The 19,868-nt window shown below is 42.7% G+C and overlaps 2 protein-coding genes across 3 annotated transcripts in view; both read right to left on the minus strand.

Annotated features, from left to right (window-relative positions):
* RPF2 (ribosome production factor 2 homolog) overlaps window positions 1–3,005 on the minus strand; it is a 37,539-nt gene extending 34,534 nt beyond the window's left edge. For both annotated transcript variants that reach the window (XM_019967209.2, XM_019967208.2), the window contains exon 1: window positions 2,877–3,005. In XM_019967209.2, coding sequence (XP_019822768.1) covers window positions 2,877–2,899 — 23 coding nt within the window. In that variant the 5' untranslated portion in view covers window positions 2,900–3,005. The remainder of the gene's footprint in view (window positions 1–2,876) is intronic.
* A 4,032-nt stretch (window positions 3,006–7,037) lies between these two features.
* On the minus strand, window positions 7,038–18,738 carry GTF3C6 (general transcription factor IIIC subunit 6). Its single transcript, XM_019967211.2, has 6 exons — window positions 18,588–18,738; window positions 18,163–18,243; window positions 14,529–14,592; window positions 14,391–14,435; window positions 12,739–12,852; window positions 7,038–8,816 (listed from the first exon to the last, which is right to left on the minus strand). The coding sequence occupies exons 1-6, from the start codon at window positions 18,711–18,713 to the stop codon at window positions 8,515–8,517; spliced, it is 732 nt and encodes a 243-aa protein (XP_019822770.1). The 5' UTR covers window positions 18,714–18,738; the 3' UTR covers window positions 7,038–8,514.
* Window positions 18,739–19,868: the final 1,130 nt, after the last annotated feature.

Genomic DNA, 19,868 nt, shown 5'->3' on the forward strand with positions numbered 1-19,868 from the left:
AGTACTCTGCACCCTAACATAATGAACAGCACACCAAATGCCAGGCAACTTGTGGGCACAGGGAGGCTAATTACTGCTTATCTTTCCTCCAGGTATAAGACCACAATGCCTGCCACGAAGTATCCAATGTCCCACTCCAATATCATTGCTGATAAAGTCAAATACTATTGCCACCAACTGAGAATAATAACAACTGACACTTCATTATAGTTAGTCTATTAAGGCCTAATCTTTTACAGATGAGTCAGCTGATGTAATCTGTCCAAAGCCACACAGCTTGGCATGTAGGCCAATCTTCAAAATGAGCTACATTTAAAAACTCACCTAGACCAATCATCCTGCAAAATATGAAAGGAAAACAGGGGTTTCCCTGGTGGCTCAGAGGTAAAGAATCTGCCTGCAATGCAGGAGACCCAGGTTCGATCCCTGATCCAGGCAGATCCCACATCCTGCAGAGACACTAAGCCTTGGCACCACAACTGTTGAGCCCAGGAACTGCAACTACTGAAGTTCGTGTGCCCTAGAGCCTGGACTCCGCAGCAAGAGAAACCGATACCGGAGCACCACAACTAGAGAGCAGCCCTCGCAGCAACAAAGACCTGGCACAGCCAAATATACACGCGCACACACACATTTATACTATATATGGGAAACAAATTCATTATTCTGATTGTATTCTGTCACATCGAGTAGAAGGCTTTTATACAATACGTTGTTCACCTCCACTTACACTACAGTGAGAATCTTGATTTTCCATTTGCCACCTACAGAAATAATTTCTCTTCTCTTAAATAACTATGATCCTCCCTTCCGGTTCCATGTACACTTTGGGAAGGAAAAGAAAAACGGAATACACACACACATACTTTACCATACAGACTTTTAAAAACTCTCCTCTAGATAAAATATCAAGCACATATAAAGCTTCTAACCATTTACTGGTTGATAAAGATACACATTATTTTTTAAGTCAAACCAAGAGAGAGTCAGTGCGTCCATAACCCAATTAAGTGCTGTATGTTGCATACTCCATGTGGTTTATTACTTCTGATTAACTAGCAACTTCATGGAAAATAGATGGGGAAATAGTGGAAACAGTGGCTGACTTTATTTTTGGGGGCTCCAAAATCACTGCAGATGGTGATTGCAGCCATGAAATTAAACGGCGCTTACTCCCTGGAAGGAAAGTTATGACCAACCTAGACAGCATATTAAAAAGCAGAGACATTACTTTGCCAACAAAGGTCCATCTAGTCAAGGCTATGGTTTTTCCAGTAGTCATGTATGGATGTGAGAGTTGGACCATAAAAAAAGCTGAGCACCAAAGAACTGATGTTTTTGAACTGTGGTGTTGGAGAAGACTCTTGAGAGTCCCTTGGACTGCAAGGAGATCCAACCAGTCCATCCTAAAGGAGATCAGTCCTTAGTGTTCACTGGAAGGACTGATGTTGAAGCTGAAACTCCAATACTTTGGCCACTTGATGGGAAGAACTGACTCATTTGAAAAGACCCCGATGTTGGGAAAGATTGAAGGCAGGAGGATAAAGGGATGACAGAGGATGAGATGGTTGGATGGGACCACCGACTCAATGGACATGAGTTTGGGTAAACTCCGGGAATTGGTGATAGACAGGGAGGCCTGGCGTGCTGTGGTTCGTAAAGGGGGTCGTAAAGAGTCGGACGCGAAGAGTCAGACACGACTTAGCAGCAGCAGCAAAGAGTAGGACACGACTGAGCGACTGCACTGTATGAACCAGCAACTAATGCAAACACCTTGTACGTTTTATTAGCTGTTTGTCCCCCAATGAGACAATAAACTAGTCTTACTCACCTTCGCAGCCCCCAGACCTGCAGCTGCTGCTGCTGCTGCTAAGTCGATTCAGTCGTGTCCGACTCTGTGCGACCCCAGAGACGGCAGCCCACTAAGGCTCCCCCGTCCCTGGGATTCTCCAGGCAAGAACACTGGAGTGGGTTGCCATTTCCTTCTCCAATGCATGAGAGTGAAAAGTGAAAGTGAAGTCGCTCAGTCGTGTCCGACTCTTAGCGACCCCATGGACTGCAGCCCACCAGGCTCCTCCATCCATGGGATTTTCCAGGCAAGAGTACTGGAGTGGGGTGCCATTGCCTTCTCCGCAGACCTGCAGAGTGTATACCAAATGTGCAAACACCCCTGAATTAATGACCAAGCGAATAATTTGTCCTTTTGATTATACGTTAACCCAGGTAAACCGCAAAAAAAAAAAAAAAAAAAAAAAAAAAAAAAAAAACGCACAGCAAATCACATAACTATTTACGAAGTCGAGAAACACTTTCTGGACGAATTTAAAGCAGCGATTACCCAAGGATAACTCAAGAAACATGTACAAGTTGGGGAAAAAGAGGAAAAGAGCATCTCTCTGCGCTGCAACAAAGCCTTTACCTACATTCTCGCAAATAATCCTCACAGTTCAATGAAGAATAACTATTATAAACGCTACTTCACACAGCAAACTGAAATTCAGGGAGGCTAAATGACCCAACCACAAAGCTCTAAGTGGTCTGTCACCTAAATCTGTCAGATTCGAGGGCTGTGCTCAGAGCGCCTCACTAATACCTTTCTCACACATTTGCGGAAACGAAGACATTCCCAATTGTCTAGGATAAAAGCTGCCAAAGCCTTGGTGCCACCTCCACCTCGGGGCTCCCACACGCGGACTTCCCCGCTCTCCGTCTCTCCTCAGGCGGCACGAACAGAGACCCAAACCAGCTGCTCCATCCACCCGGACTGGCAACGGGTGTGAGAAAGGAGCATGGGCGGCAGAAGCGCTGACACTCCGTCCCGCTACAGGAGCCCTTTTGCGCCAACGTTACCCGGGGAAAGAACCCAGCGCACTTACACAACTCTATCCAAAGCGTCCATTTCTACCTCAGGGGACCCGGTGAACGCACGTGTACCGCCCGCTTACGCGATAGGGCTTTGTGTTGGCGGAAGCCGAACCGAGCTTCCGGAAACGGAAGTTGCGCGTGACGCCACTTCCTGGGGCCGAAGTGGACTCCTGGAGATGCTATCGGCTGTGGAGGAGGGGCTATGTTCCCTTGGTTACAGGTTTTTGCCTGGGTTCTTTTCAGAAAGTTAACGGTCGCTTCTAGGAGCTTGATGTACACACCTATGTATGATACTGGTCAGGGTTCTTGGCCTTCCCTCAATCAATAGAAATTGGAGAGGCCAGCGAAGAAATTAAAGCAAAGTTTTTGGGGGGCTACTGCGCCTGCAGGAGCGACTAAAACCAAGTGACAGGTTCCCTTGCTTGCTGAGAAGGGGGCGGGGCAGGTGAGCTGGTTCCGTATATGGCGTGAGGACACGGTGTGTACAGGGGTGGTCTGAAGGGGTGGCTCACCTCTTAGGTGGTGTTGAGTGCACTAGCATAGTTTTGCTTCCAGCGCTAAGATAAGTGGCAGTTGGGTTGGGTGTGTGTGTGTGTGTTTAATCTTGTCCATAAGTTGCTCCAACTGCCCATGCACATAGTTTTTTTAGTCTCTTATGGTTTCTTTGTATTTTATTACTGGAGGAGAAGAGACTTTTGTCCAGGTGCAAGCATTGCAGCACTGCAGGAAAAGGTCCCAGGCCTGAGCCTGTTTCATGTGTGTATCTGGAACCAGATATCCAAGGAACAGGTGTTATTCATCTGGGAATCCCCCAGGATGCTAGAAAGGTTGATGGAATGGTAGGTACTCACATAGTCACTAAAATGATCAATGTGCAATATGCACCCTTGACAAAACAGTGAGATCAGTGAGGTAGAGTTTATAACTGCCATGGTGCCCGGCACATAAAACGTGAGGAGGAAATAACACTAAGATCCTTACTTTCCCCCAGTGTTTCAATTGTATATTTCAGGTACCATGTTAGTCCTGTAAAGTGTACAATTTCTGTGGTTTTTAGTGTATCTGCAAAGATGTACATCCACCACCACTAATTCCAAAACATTTTTATCACCCTTCTCATAACCCAGTAGCACTCCCCACTTTTCACTCTTGCCAATGCCTGGTAACCTCTAATCTATGTCTCCATAGATCTGCCTATGGAGAAAACACCACATAAATGGATTCATACAATATGTGGCCTTTTTTGTCTGGCTTATTTCACTTACTGTGTTCCCATGTGCTCATGTTTATGGTTCACATGTGTTGTAACATGTATCAGTACTTCATTCTCCGTACATTAATTTCTTTATTTAGAACTGAGTAATGGTCCATTCTGTGGATATACCATGTTTGCTTATCCACTCAAAAATTTATGTACATTTGTTTCCACTTTTATAAAGATTATACCATGTTCAAGTTATTGTGTAGACTTTTGTTTTTAATTCTCTAGAAGTAGAATTGCACATGACCACCCTGTTTGACGTTTGGAGGAACTGTTAAACTTTTCTGCCTGCACCGTTTTACATTTCTATTAACCATGTAAGAGGGCCTGGAATTGGTTTTTCTATTGCTGCTGTAACAAATTACCACAAATTTACTATCATAACACAAATGTATTATGTTAGACTTCTAGAGATGGTTGCTCCTTGGAAGAAAAACTGTGACAAACCTAGACAGCATATTAAAAAGCAGAGAAATTACTTTGCCAACAAAGGTCCATCTAGTCAAAAGCTATGGTTTTTCCAGTAGTCATGTATGAATGTGAGAAGTGGACTATAAAGAAAGCTGAGCACCCAAAAATGATGCTTTTGAACTGTGGTGTTGGAGAAGACTCTTGAGAGTCCCTTGAACAGCAAGATCAAACCAGTCAATCCTAAAGGACATCAGTCCTGAATATTCATTGGAAGGACTGATGCTGAAGCTGATGCACTCAGTGCTTTGGCCACCTGATGCAAAGAACTGAATCACTGGAAAAGACCCTGATGCTGGGAAAGATTGAAGGTGGGAAGAGAAGGGGACAACAGAAGATGGGGTGGTTGGATGGCATCACCAACTTGATGCACTTTGAGTTTGAGCAAGTTCCGGGAATGGTGATGGACAGGGAAGCCTGGCATGCTGCAGTCCATGGGGTGGCAAAGAGTCAGACACTGCTGAGTGACTGAACTGAGACCTCTGGAAACCAGAAGCCTAATTTTACAGGTCTAAAATTGTCAGTGGGGCTCCATTTCCCCTAAAAACTGGAGGGAGAATCTTTACGTCTTCAGGTTATATAAGCTGTTGCATTTCTTGGTATTCCTGTATCTTAAAAAGGCATTACCTGAACTTCTGTTTCTACTGGCATAACTTATTTTTCTCTGTTACTTGTTTGACTCCCTCTTATAAAACTCTTGCAATTACATGTGACCCAATTGGATAATCCACAATTATATCCCCCATCTCAAAATCCTTAACCTAATCATATAGCAAATTCCCTTTGGCCAAGTACAGTAACATATTCACAGATCCCTGTGTGTAGAGTGTGGACATGTTTTGAGGAGAGCATTATTCTATTAACCACAGGTTCCAACTTCTCCACTTATGTCCAAAATTTGCTATTGTTCATCTTTTTTCATCAAGCCATCCTACCTAGTGGGTATAAAGTGGTAGCTCATTGTGGTTTTCATTTGTATTACCCTGATGACAAGTGATTTTGATTATCTTTTCATAGGTTGATTAACCATATCTTCTTCCAGAATAATGCTCAGATCCTTTGTCTTTTTATTGAGTTGCAGTAGTTTCTCATATATTCTAATACAAGTCCCTTATCTGATGGATAATTTGCAAATATTTTCTCCAATTGAATATAGGTCTTTTTTTCTAGTGTCATTTGAATCGAAAAAGTTCAATTTTGATGAAGTCCAATGTGTCATCTTTTTCTTTTGTTGCTTCTACTTTTCATGTTTTATCTAAAAGGCCATTTCCTAATCCAACATAATAAAAGATTTATACCTATATTTTCTCCAAAGAGTTTTATAACTTTAGCCCTTACATTTAAGCCATTAATCCATTTTTAAAAAACAATTATATATTAAAAAATTTATTTTTATATATTTGGCTGCACCAGGTCTTAGCTGACGCACTTGGGATCTTTAGTTGCAGCATGTGGGATCCATGGCATGTGGGATCTAGTCCCCTGATCTGGGATCAAACCTGGGCCCCCTGCATTGGGAGCAGGGAGTCTCAACAACTGGATGACTAGGGAAGTCCCTGTTGGTCCATTTTGAGTAAGTCTTTGTATATAATATGAGACTGGGGAGGGGCCCCACTTCATTCTTTTGCATGTGGATATCCAGTTGTCCCAGCACCGTTTATTGAAAAGATTCTCTTTGCTTCATTGTATTGCCTTTGTTCCTTGATCTAAGATCAGTTGACTATGTCTACTTCTGGCCTCTCTATTCTGTTCCATTGACCTATCTGTCTATTCTTTCAGCAATTCCCACTGTCTCTATTACTAGTTTCTACAGTAAGTATATTCTTTAACATCGTATTGGCTATTCTGAGGGTTGGCCTCTCCATATAAACTTTAGAGTCAGTTTGACAATATCCATAGAAAACTTGCTGTAGTTTTGTCGGGACTGCATTGAATCTATAGATCAAGCTTGGAAGAACTAGTATCTAGAAAATAGGGCCACTTTTATACACACAAGGAAAGCTGTGCACACTGTTGCTGCTGCTGCTGCTAAGTCACTTCAGTTGTGTCCAACTCTGTGCAACCCCAGAGACAGCAGCCCACCAGGCTCCGCCATCTCTGGGATTCTCCAGGCAGGAACACTGGAGTGGGTTGCCGTTTCCTTCTCCAATGCATGAAAGTGAAAGTGAAGCCACTCAGTCATGTCCGACTCTTAGCGACCCCATGGACTGCAGCCTACGAAGCTCCTCCCATGGGATTTTCCAGGCAAGAGTACTGGAGTGGGTTGCCATTGCCTTCTCCTGCCTGAATAAATTCTGGGATTCTGTTACAAAGAGAAAAAGGAAGACCAGATATTGGGTCAAGTAATTAGCCGTCTCTCCACATACATATGGTAGAAAAAAATGTTTCTGATTAAAGGAAAGCTGAGACTAAAGTCATATAAAAATTGGGAGGATATACATGCTTATGGTTTGGAAATGCTTTTAATCGGGGTGTGTTGTTTTCCAATTAAATAGGAAAAAGTTACAAAACTTATGGAAGGAAAAATTTTCTCATCCTAGAACATTAATTTTCTAATCTGTCAAAACAAAGTTATACCTCCAACAGTTGAGAGGTGTAATTTTTTAAAATTTTTAATTGGAGGATACTTGCTTTACAACAGTGTGCTGGTTTCTGCCACACAATGTGAACCAGCCATTGGCATACATGATCCCCTCCATCTTGAGCCTCCCTCCCACTCACCCATCCCACATCTCTAGGGCATCACAGAGCACTATGAGATATAATTAATGTGAGGTGTGTTTATACCAGCATAAACCATATAAAATGGCTGGGTTTTATAGTCAGAAACAAATATTGGCAATTTCATATAGATCAACCTGTATCAAAGTTTGGGAATAACTTACTTTAAAAAATACTAGTTAAAGCAGATGTAGCTTATCACCATAATACTTAATTTTTAATTGGAGGATAATGGCTTTACAATGTTGTATCACTGTAGTAAAATGACTGTTACAGCTGAATTCCAATCATCTTTCTTCAGTGAAAGGAGTGAAATTACAGCTGGAATATCAGGAATTGTACCTTCGCCCTTAAGCACTTCTGAATTCTTCTGTTCTCAGAATTGTAATATCAATGTTGGTAGACTGGAAGATGTCCCCCCCCCCAAGTATTTTCATGCCATAATTTTCAGTTATGCCTGTTTAAATTACATGGCAAAATGGACTTTGCAGATGGAATTAAAGTTACAGACCTTAAAATAGGGAAGTCAGCCAGATGTGCCCAATGTAATCAAATAAAGACAGAAGGGTCTAACATCCATAGGATGACAGAAGTAGCAGGAGAGAGTCAAGGACTGAGAGGAACTTGACCATGGTTGGCTTTGAAGAGAAGGAGCTATGAGTCAAGGAATGCAGGCAGCCTCTGGAATATGGGAATGGCTCTTGGCCAACAGCAAGGAAATGAATGGGACCATGATCCTTCAATTGCAAAGAACTGAATTCTGTAAACAACTGAATGAGCAATGAAATGGAGTCCCCCATCCCACCTCCAGAAGAGAAGTTCTACAAATACCTTGATTTTAGCCCAGGTGAGACCCATCTCAAACAGCTGACCTACAAAACTGTGAAAGACAATACACTTCTGTAGCTTAATACACATAAGCCATTAAATGTGGTAATTTGCAATGGCTGCAACAGAAACTTAACTTACCTTAGTAAAACCTCCATTTTAAAGGACTCATCACAGAATGGTCCCTATAGTCCTTGAAACCATATTTTTTAAAACTCATATTCAGTCCTTAATGATTCTAGTATATTAAACTACATTATAACTGGAAATGCATATATAGCTAACAAAAGTAAAAACTGTGAACTACAAAGTCAATTATTTTATATAAAAATTCTATAAAAAGTTCATGACTAGTTATTATGAGAAACATTTCATCTAGGAGTGATTTCTATGGCAGTTTCTTGAGTATCCATAAAAACAGACCCTTCTGTCTCAAAAGAAGGGATATCAATAAGAGGACCAGAATCCTCTATTTCCAAGTTCGGTGGTTTCTCCTGTTCAAAACTCAGGTTTGAATTGTCTTTCATTTGAGTCTCATGCTCTTCCAACTCCAAAGATTTATCTGGGTCTGGAGCTACAGCTTCATCCTCTTCATGTTGATGCAGAAAATTACAAATCATGTTGGGTCTATAGGAGAAATCATTCTCCTTAATTTGCAGCCATTCCACACCACCTAATAGGGGAGGGTGTGTGTGGGGTGAGAAACCAAGAAATATGAAAAAGGAATTTTAGTTACTTACAAATATTTTTAATTTAAATGTTCTTATGAATATTTGTCAAAATAAAACTCCAACTTAAAGAAAGGAACATGGTGCCTGAACCAACTGATAACAAATGTATAATTTTCATCTTACATGAAGACCTTGGAAAGCCTGTAAGGTATGCATTATCAAAATCACTACTATTCTAAGCCCTTTCTCCAGAGTCCAGTTCCCAGCTCATTCTGAGAGATAACTGATCTTCCACTGCCATCTCTTGTCTAGAAGAAAATTGTCACTTCCCTACAATTTTCTTCTTATTCAGTCAGCTTTCAAATACGGTGGATGATACCACTCTATCATCTTCCAAGTCAACATTTATGTGTCATTTTAAATTGAAGAATCCAACTGTGAAATAAGACACCTCTCCAAAAAAAATCCTTGAAAAAAATTTTTGTTCCTTTTCATCAGATCAGATCAGATCAGTCGCTCAGTCATGTCCGACTCTTTGCGACCCCATGAATCGCAGCACTCCAGGCCTCCCTGTCCATCACCAATCCCTCAATGAACGCCCATAATCAAGAATTGCTTCAATAATGCTAGCCATTTTTTTCTCTTATCCTTTTGACCCTTTCAGAAAGCCAAGTATTTTCATAGATATTTAATTCCTATAACCCCAAGGTGTTTACTGTCATTGTCAAAGTTCCATTAGGTATCTGTAAGATGCTTACTCCTTGGAAGGAAAGTTATGACCAACCTAGGTAGCATATTAAAAAGCAGAGACATTACTTTGCCAACAAAGGTCCATCTAGTCAAGGCTATGGTTTTTCCAGTGGTCATGTATGGAGGTGAGAGTTGGACTGTGAAGAAAGCTGAGTGCTGAAGAACTGATACTTTTGAACTGTGGTGTTGGAGAAGACTCTTGAGAGTCCCTTGGACTTCAAGGAGATCCAACCAGTCCATTCTGAAGGAGATCAGCCCTGGGATTCCATTGGAAGGAATGATGCTAAAGCTGAAACTCCAGGACTTTGGCCACCTCATGTGAAGAGATGACTCATTGGAAAAGACTCTGATGCTGGGAGGGATTGGGGGCAGGAGGAGAAGGGGACGACAGAGGATGAGATGGCTGGATGGCATCACTGACTCGATGGACGTGAGTCTCAGTGAACTCTGGGAGTTGGTGATGGACAGGGAGGCCTGGCATACTGCGATTCATGGGGTCGAAAAGAGTTGGACATGACTGAGCGACTGAACTGAACGGAACTGAAGATATCCCAACCTATCTTGTCACCCTGTTTGAGCATCCATCTGTCCTATACCCCACCATAAACTAACTCTTCTGCAGGTGTTTGCTGAAACATCCTTACTGTTGATCCCTATTTTTTCTCTATAAAGTCTCCCTCTTTCAAAACTCGATTAGTCCTTTCCCTCCAGCTCAGCTTCAACTATTGACTTCTATTTTTAAAAAAACCTGTATTTTTTGCTTGCAATAACATTATTCTAAACATATAGAATAACATTATTCTAGGGTGGGAAGATTTGGGAGAATGGCATTGAAACATGTAAAATATCATGTATGAAACGAGATGCCAGTCCAGGTTCAATGCACAATACTGGATGCTTGGGGCTAGTGCACTGGGACGACCCAGAGGGATGGTATGGGGAGGGAGGAGGGAGGAGGGTTCAGGATGGGGAGCACATGTATACCTGTGATGGATTCATTTTGATATTTGGCAAAACTAATACATTTATGTAAAGTTTAAAAATAAAAAAAAAAAGAATAACATTATTCTTAAAAAAAAAATTTTTTTAGTCACCAAGTTCAAAACCTTAAAGCCACCCTAAAGCCTACTCTGTTATTTAGCATAATACTTGGCACATAACAGATACTTAAAATAAGTTGAGTGAAATGGGTGTCGAATCGTAGACATCCATGTCTGTCTAAATGAGATTTACTTTAGAATACAAGCTCCTAGAAAATAAGGACCACACCGTGTTCTGCTGACATCCAAGATGGTCCCCAATGATCCTCACCTACCTGACACGCATGCCCCTGTGTCGTCCCCTCCCACACAGAATAGGATATAAAAGAAATGACAGAATGTGACTTCTAAGGCTAGTTCATAAAAGACATTGTGGCTTCTACTTTGTTCTTAAAAATCACTTGGTCTGGGAAAGCCAGCTGCTGTGTCAAAAGGGCACTCAAAATAGTAGTGTGAGGAGGGCAAGGCAGTGACGCCTCCAGCACAAACGCACCAGCCATGTGAGTGAGCCATCCTACAGTTAGATTTTTCCAGCCCTACTCAAGTCTCCAGATGACTATAGCCCAGTCAACAAAATGACTGCAACCTCATGAGAGACCCAAGCCAGACTACCAAGCTAATAAGCTGTTTCCCAATTCCTGATTCATAGAAACCATGGGAGACAGTGCTTCTGTTGCCGTTGTTTTAAGCCATTAAGTTTAGGGGCCACTTTTTATGCAGCAATAGATAACCAGTACAGCCTTGAATAGTTGGTTGCTAATTTATTTGATTAAAATACACCCAAATTTTGCACTTCCCTGGTGGCACAGTGGATAAGAATCTGCCTGCCAATGCAGGGGACACAGGTTCTATCCCTGGTTTGGGAAGATTCTATATGCTGTGGGAGCAACTAAGCCCATAAGCCACAACTACTGAGTCTGCTGCAACTCCTAAAGCCCATGTGCCTAGAGCCTGTGCTACACAAGAGAAGCCACAGTGATGAAAAGCCTGTGTATTGCAAAAAAGAGTAGCCCTGCTTGCTGCAACTACAGAAAACCCATACAAAGCTAATGAATAAATAAAAAGATGCATCCAGATTCTCCCAAAGATCTATTAGATTATTAAGACTAGAGCAAATTCTGTAACTTCCTTTAAGAAGAATATTTAAATGATAGTTAAGCAATTTGATATGTATCTGCCTTTCAAGTTCATTCTAGAACTTCAAGTGCCTCCTTCCTATTATTTTCAAAGTGTCTAAAAGAAAGGATAGTTGTGGAATATGTAAGAACAAAGATTTGTTATATAGTTACGTGTAGCTGGTATAAATTTCTAGATGATGAATGTACCTTCAAATATTTATTCTTTAAAATAAAATAAATCAAGCCATGAATATTCATCATTAGTGTCTTATTTACTAGTGTTTCAAATATGTCTTTGAGCAATAAGCCTTGTTTTTGGTGGACAAACACATTTATTTTGACCGTGTCCCACATTCCCTAGGGCAACAGAAAGAGGTTGGTGTGGTGAGTAATGGGCTTTTAAGCCATCAAGTGGTTATCTGTCCATCTCCACAAACATGTGCCCACTACAGGTGCAAGAAACAGCCATAAAGTCTCTAGTGTTGGATGACTAGCAACTGGAGAAGGCTAACTGGGTGTTTATTAAGAACTAGACTTCAGATTAACAACTGTGGTCTTAGAGTCCCTCCCTCACATACAAAGCCAGCTTCTTCCAGGCGTGAGCATCTTGGGGAAGGTTACTGCATCTCCCCAAAGCTCAGGAGATTCTGTGGGGGTCAAGAACTGCTACCATCATATCTTCTGCACTTACAAAGAAGTTTTAATGGTGGGGAGAGGAGTGGCTGCTGAATTCCTTGGGGTTGAAATCATGTCACATTGCTTGACAAACTCCTCACAATCATTTCCAATGCAAACCAGATAAAAATTTGTCATATGTCTCCAGTGCCCCCAGCTATATGAGAATTCAACTAAATTTTAAAATCTATCTTTGGTACTTTTTATGGAGCGCTCTCAATTTTCACATACTTAACCTATGACACATAGTCATTATTCTGAAGTACAAAGAACATCCTGGCAACAATGTGTCATAAAGCCAATACTGAATCATCTATTTTCAGAGAAATAAGTGAACTAACCTATGTTTTCTTCTCCTTCCTTTTTTTCTGTCAGAAGAGTCCTTGTCATGCTGAGCTTCTTCATTGTGTGGCATTTATATTTTAGCACAGTTTTATTACTGCCTTCTGCATCCACTAAAATACAAAATGAACACTATTATACTGCTTGATGCCTTCAAATAATCATGTTAAGTAAGCCTCGATGGTTCCAGTTTAGAGAGCTAAACTACTTCCTATCAAGATAATGCAGTTCAGTTCAAGATTTAACTCATTCCTCCTGCTCCAGCCACAGAGAAGTAACAGATTAAACACGTAAGAACTGAAGATACAAGTGAACTCAAAGACAACACTAATTTGTCTTTGGGTTTCTGTCCCAAAGTTAGAGTAACGCTACAGGTCTATTAGGTGCCAGCCCTGAAGTGGGAAAGCGGGGCCGGGAATTTGGGTTCATTGGGTAATGAGATCTAAAATTCTGTCGCTCAAAATGAAGCACCAAAGTCAGACACTACTTGAAGCCAGACTGGAGTGAGAACATACCCAATCAGGAGAGAAAGCTGAGAAAAAAAATTACTGTCCACCTGCTGCTTGGGGTCACAGCTTTATAAAAACTGTGGGTGTAGGTGGGAATGATGGATGAGACTCTATGCTAAGGATGTGAAGCACACTGAAATCCTGCAGAGCCTGCCACTGTGTGACTGACTGATACTACACTTCAGAGAGCAACACAGTGGTATCTATTAAGTTGACCCATGTGAAACTGGCGCTATTCAGCCCAAATGTTAATTTCATATGGTTGAATCTAGTACACACACTCATCAATCTAACAGTTCCATTTCCAAGTGTATACCCAAGAGACATTTTTACATATATGCACAAGACATTTTTGTGGTGAGTAAATAAGCATAATTAAGAAAACAGGCTCTGGAGCAGACCATCTTAGTTCCAATACTGGTTCTGCTTCTATCCTGGCTCTGCTTCTAGGTCTATGACCTTGAGAATGTCTTTCTCTCTCTGTGCTTCAGTTTCTTCAAATATAAAATGAAGATAACAATGCCCTCTACCTCATAGACTTGTGGTGAGGATTCAGTACATTTATACATGGAACACTTAGAACAGTGCCTGACATACAGAAAGCACTCAATAAATTTTAGTAGTTATTAATAAAAATGGAAGCAACCAACATGTCCATTAATTGGAGAAAAAACTGCGGTACAGTCACAAATAGCAACAGGGAAAACATTTATATATATATAAGCATGTAAAAAACTTCAAAACATATCTCTAATTGAAAAAAGATATAGAATGATACATTTATCATATGCTACAATTTATATATTAAGTGTGAAAGTATCCAGAAAGTGCTATTTATTGTCTGCTGATACATACATATGTAATATAAAATCAAGTGTAAGAAAGAAACACCAAATTCAAGAGAGTGATCACCTCTGAAGACAAGTGATTACCTCTGAAGACAGAAGGGAGTAATTTTGGAGAGGGATACACAAGGGGCTTCAAATGCATCTGGAATGTTTTTTACCTACCTAGCAAAAGGGAGAATTTGACACAGGTAGACAGTGGGTACATGAGATGTTTAACTTTAATATCCATCATATACAAGTATGTTTGAAATATTTCATAACAAAAAGAGTTGAGTCAGCATAGCAATCACTTACCATATTCAACATTTTCTTCAAATATAACACAGGTCCCAACAGTGTCTGCAGAAAAATATTAAGGCAACTTGTTGAAATAGCTACTTTCTCCAAAAGGCATATAAAAAAGGGAATTTCATCTCTCTGACATCCTCCTACCTTCATACTCTCCAGCAAAGACATAGCTGTCCACCTGCAGAATGGGTCTTTCAGTATCAATTCCCTACAACAGAATATCAGATCAGATCAGTCGCTCAGTCGTGTCCGACTCTTTACGACCCCATGAATCGCAGCACGCCAGGCCTCCCTGTCCATCACCAACTCCCAGAATAGGACTACTAAAAAAACCATTAGTAAAAACAGCCTTGGGAGTGGGGGAAATGGGTGAAGAGGGGCTCAAATGATACCAACTTCCAGTCATAAATAAGTCCTGGGATGTTTAAGAACATCACGGTGACTACAGATAATACTGTACTTTATATCTGAAAGTTGCTAAGACAGTAAATCTTCAAAGTCATTGCCAGAAGAAAAAAAAATTTGTAATTATATGTGTAGTGATGGGGGTTAATCAGACATTGCGGTGATTAATTCACAATACAGACAAATACTGAAAATGTTGTACAGCTAAAACTAATATAATTTTTTAAAAAAATTGTTGTTGTTCAATCCTTCAGTCATGTCTGACTCTTTGCGACCCCATGGAGTGCAGCACACCAGGCTTCCCTGTCTTTCAGCATCTCCCTGAGTTTATTCAAACTCATGTCCATTGAGTCGGTGATGCCATCCAACTATCTCGTCCTCTGTAATCTCCTTCTCCTCCTGCCTTCAATCTTTTCCAGCATCAGAAAAAGTCAGCTCTTCACATCAAGTGGACAAAGTATTGGAGCTTCAGCATCAGTCCTTCCAGTGAATATTCAGGGTTGATTTCCTTTAGGATCAACTGGTTTGATCTCATTGCTGTCCAAGAGACTTTGAAGAGTCTTCTCCAGCACCACAGTTTGAAGGCTCAATTCTTCAGCACTCAGCCTTTTTTACTGTCCATCTCTCACATCTGTACATGACTACTGGAAAAACCGTAGCTTTGACTAGATGGACCTTGGAAGGCAAAGTAATGTCTCTGCTTTTTAATATGCTGTCTAGGTTGGTCATAGCTTTTCTTCCAAGGAGCAAGCATCTTTTAATTTTGCAGCTGCAGTCACCAGCTGCAGTGATTTTGGAGCCCAAGGAAATAAAGTCTGTCACTGTTTTCACTGTTTTCCCATCTATTTGCCATGAAGTGATGGGACCAGATGCCATGATCTTAGTTTTTTGAATGTTGAGTTTTAAGCCTGCCTTTTCACTCTCCTCTTTTACTTTCATCAAGAAGCTTTTTAGTTCTTCTTCGCTTTCTGCCATAAGGGTGGTGTCATCTGTGTATCTGAGGGTATTGATATTTCTCCCAGCAATCTTGATTCCAGCTTCTGCTCTATCCAGCCCAGCATTTCACATGATATACTTTGCATATAAGTTAAATAAGCAGGGTGACAATATACAACCTTGACGTACTCCTTTCCCAATTTGGTTGCAAACTGTTGCTTCTTGACCTGCATACAGGTTTCTAAGGACGCAGGTAAGGTGGTCTGGTATTCCCATCTCTTGAAGAATTTTCCATAGCTTGTTGTGATCCACACAATCAAAGGCTTTAGCATAGTCAATGAAGCAGAAGTAGATGCTTTTCTGGAATTCTCTCGCTTTTCCTATGATCCAACGGATGTTGGCAATTTGATCTTTGGTTCCTCTTCCTTTTCTAAATCTAGCTTGTACATCTGGAAGTTTGCGGTTCACATACTGTTGAAGCCTAGCTTGAAGGATTTTGAGCATTACTTTGCTAGCATATGAAATGAGTAAAACTGTGTGGTAATTTGCACATTCTTTGGCACTGTATTTCTTTGGGATTGGAATGAAAGCTGACCTTTTCCAGGTCAGTTTTATAAAAAATATTTTTTATAAAAATTATTATTATAAAAACATAATTATTTACGTTTGGCTGTGCTGGGTCTTTGATGCTGTGTGGGCTTTTCTCTATTGCAGTGAGCTGGGGCTACTCTCTAATCACAGTGCTCCGGCCTCTCACTGCAGTGGCTTCTCTTGTTGCACAGCATGGGCTCTATGGCACTCGGGCTTCAGGAGCTGTGGCTGGAGGGCTCTAAGCACTGGGCTCAGTAGTTGTGGCGAGGGGGGCTTAGTTGCTCTGGGGCATGTGGGATCTTCCTGGATCAAGGATCAAACTCTGGTCTCCTACATTGGCAGGTGGATTCTTCACTACTGAGCCACCAGGGAAATCTAGTATAATATTATATGTCAATTATTTCTCAATTTAAAAAAGAAAAGAAGGATTTCCCTGGTGGTCCAGTGGTTAAAACTCACTGCAGGGGGCACAGGTTAGATCCCTGGTCTGGAAACGAAGATCCCACCTGCCTGGAGTGGGCACAGTAGTTGCAGCCCAGAGGCTCTTTAATTGTGTCCTGTGGGCTTCAGTGGTCGTGGCACTGAGACTTAGCTGCCCCAGGGCATGTGGGATCTTAGTTCCCCTCACCAAGAATTGTACCCCTGACCCCTGCATCGCAAGGCAGATTCTTAACCAGGGAGGTCCAAAAACAGTGTATTTTTTTTTTCAAAATTTAATCTTCTATTTCAAAATGCACCCCCCGCCCCAATCTTTACTCTCTCCAGCCACACACGCAGACATCAGGCATAGTTGTTGATGCTGTCAACTACAAACTGGCACTTGCCAAGAGCACTGCCAATGACTGAACAACAAGGGCATCTGCCACCTGCCCCTGTGGAGACGGAACCCTGTGCTGCTGCAGCTGCTGGCCTTCAGCACCCCCTGAGAGTTCAGGGTGGAGTGAGCCACTGTGTGCTCCAGGGAATCTGGGGGGACAGATCTTTAGATAGATCTTTTCAGGAACTGATTTTATGATCTTAACCCTTGCATCTCCTCATACCTAGAAAAGCACTAAATCCCTTCATGGGGACATCAAATCCTTGTGACTAGTAGAAAACCTTTTGTAATATGAGTGCTTAATGGTACTGAACTCCCCCTTCACCAAAATCTTATATATGGACCCTTTCCCACTGTCTCTTTGGAGCAGTCTCTCAGAACTATCAGAGGTGCTGCCTCCCTGGCTGCAGTTCTCAGTTTGCCCCAAATAAAACTTAACTCTCAAGCTGTGCATCTTTTTTTAGTCGACAATGCTGTAGAAGTTGGGGATTAGTTTTCTCCTGGCTGCTCCCATAGCTCCCTGTACTGTGACTGTCTCCAACAGTTCACTACTTCGTACACCTGGAATTAATCTATTTTAAGGGGATGCTTTTGAACTGTGGTGTTGGAGAAGACTCTGGAGAGTCCCTCAGACAGCAAGAAGATCCAACCAGTCCATCCTAAAGGAACTCAGTCCTGAATATTCATTGGAAAGACTGATGCTGAAGCTGAAACTCCAATACTTGGGCCACCTGATGCGAAGAACTGACTCATTTGAAAAGACCCTGATGCTGGGAAAGACTGAAGGCAGGCGGAGAAAGGGACGACAGAGGATGAGATGGTTGGATGGCATCACCGCAATGGACATGAGTTTGAGTAAGCTTTGGGAGCTGGCGATGGACAGGGAAGCCTGGCGTGCTGCAGTCCATGGGGTCGCAAAAAACACGACTGAGCGACTTAACTGAACTAAAGGGGATGGGTATGTCACCATTCATTCTTGTTTTAGATTTAAGAAAACCTACAACAACCCACCAATTCTACAAGACTCACCAAAATCTTGCATTTATTTTCACATTTTGAGAGCAAGTCTGAATCAAGAATTCCTGATAATTCCACCATAACCAGCTGCTCCTGGTGGAAGAAAGAAGGGTTAACGCGTTAGCCTGTGAGAGTGCAGGAAGAGGCAGGCTAAGGAGAAAAGCCAAACACACACCCGCAGTGAAACGACTCCACTTTTGTGAAAACTAGGTCCTGCTTTCAAGGAGAGGAAGCGCGCTCCGTTAACGAAGGTAACCTCCCTCCTTCCACCTAGAACTTCCGTGTGGCCCGTAAGGCTATGGGCAGCTGCCTGCCGCCCCGCGCGCTCAGGGGCACAATCCCGCCAGGCGCCTCGAGGCCGCGCGCCGACTCCCTGCCCCGCACACAGCCACTTCCACCCCCGCCACCACCGCGCGGGCTTCTGCCGTGGCACTCACTGTTTCCTCCTCCTCCTCCTCCTCTTCGTCCCAGTCCACCCAACTCGGCTCCTTGGCAGCTGCCGCCATGCCGCCGCTCCTCTGCGCCGCCAGCGAACCGTGGGCCCCGCCCGCCGGGGCCGCCATCTTGAGTAAGGGCAGCAGCTCCCGCCCCGCAGCGGCTCCGGCTGCGGCCCGCCGCTCCTGCCAGCACGCGAGATGGCGGCTCCCGGGCCCACGTGGAGCTCCTTGTTCCTCTCCGAGAGCTGGAGCCAGGACCCTGGCTTCGGTCGGGCAGCTTCGGCGACCTAGGGAACCCTCGGAGTCCCGTCGCTGGTGGGACGAGCCCACTGGCGAGCGAGGCAGAGGAGATCAAGAAGGTGCAGGCAAAGAGGCCACCGTGCGCAAGGGAAATGGAGAGGCCTAGAGTATCCCCATCCTACATTGCTTTGAAAGAAATTCTTAATGTTGTGTAAACACTCATCCTCAATTCAAGTTCTCCCCGAGCCAAGCTTAGGGCACACTTCACTGCGCTAGGAAGTGAGCTTGGGTTTCAGGACCCTGCAAAAGCTGCAGGCTGCGCAGGTGGCGCTAGTGGTAAAGATCCCGCCTGCCAATGCAGGAGACGGGCGGTCGATCCCTGGGTTGGAGGCGGGCATGGCAACCCATTCGTGGACTGAGGAGCCTGGCGGCTGCAGTCCATAGGGTCCCATAGAGAGGGACACGATTGAAGCGACTTAGCACGCAAAAAAAAAAAAAAAAGATGTAGGAATGGCAGATGGAGATCTGATTGCCCTAAGCGCTGTAAGAGACAGACATTGGGGAGTACTATAACCTCAGCTATGCAGATGACACCACCCTTATGGCAGAAAGTGAAGAGGAACTCAAAAGCCTCTTGATGAAAGTCAAAGAGGAGAGTGAAAAAGTTGACTTAAAGCTCAACATTCAGAAAACGAAGATCATGGCATCTGGTCCCATCACTTCATGGGAAATAGATGGGGAAACAGTGAAAACAGTGTCAGACTTTATTTTTCTGGGCTCCAAAATCACTGCAGATGGTGACTGCAGCCATGAAATTAAAAGACGCTTACTCCTTGGAAGGAAAGTTATGACCAACCTAGAGAGCATATTCAAAAGCAGAGACATTACTTTGCCAACAAAGGTCCGTCTAGTCAAGGCTATGGTTTTTCCAGTAGTGGAGCGCCGAAGAATTGATGCTTTTGAACTGTGGTGTTGGAGAAGACTCTTGAGAGTCTCTTGGACTGCAAGGAGATCCAACCAGTCTATTCTGAAGGAGATCAG

Source organism: Bos indicus, chromosome 9, assembly GCF_029378745.1.
Source record: "Bos indicus isolate NIAB-ARS_2022 breed Sahiwal x Tharparkar chromosome 9, NIAB-ARS_B.indTharparkar_mat_pri_1.0, whole genome shotgun sequence".
Lineage (NCBI taxonomy): Eukaryota > Metazoa > Chordata > Mammalia > Artiodactyla > Bovidae > Bos > Bos indicus.

Coding starts and splice junctions, on each gene's coding strand:
- GTF3C6 (XM_019967211.2), bottom strand. CDS start 18,713: ATGGCGGCCCCGGCGGGCGGGGCCCACGGTTCGCTGGCGGCGCAGAGG. Junction 18,244..18,587: donor AGGAGGAGGAGGAGGAAACA/GTGAGTGCCACG, acceptor TTCTTCCACCAG/GAGCAGCTGGTTATGGTGGA. Junction 12,853..14,390: donor TGAAGAAAATGTTGAATATG/GTAAGTGATTGC, acceptor TTTGTATTTTAG/TGGATGCAGAAGGCAGTAAT.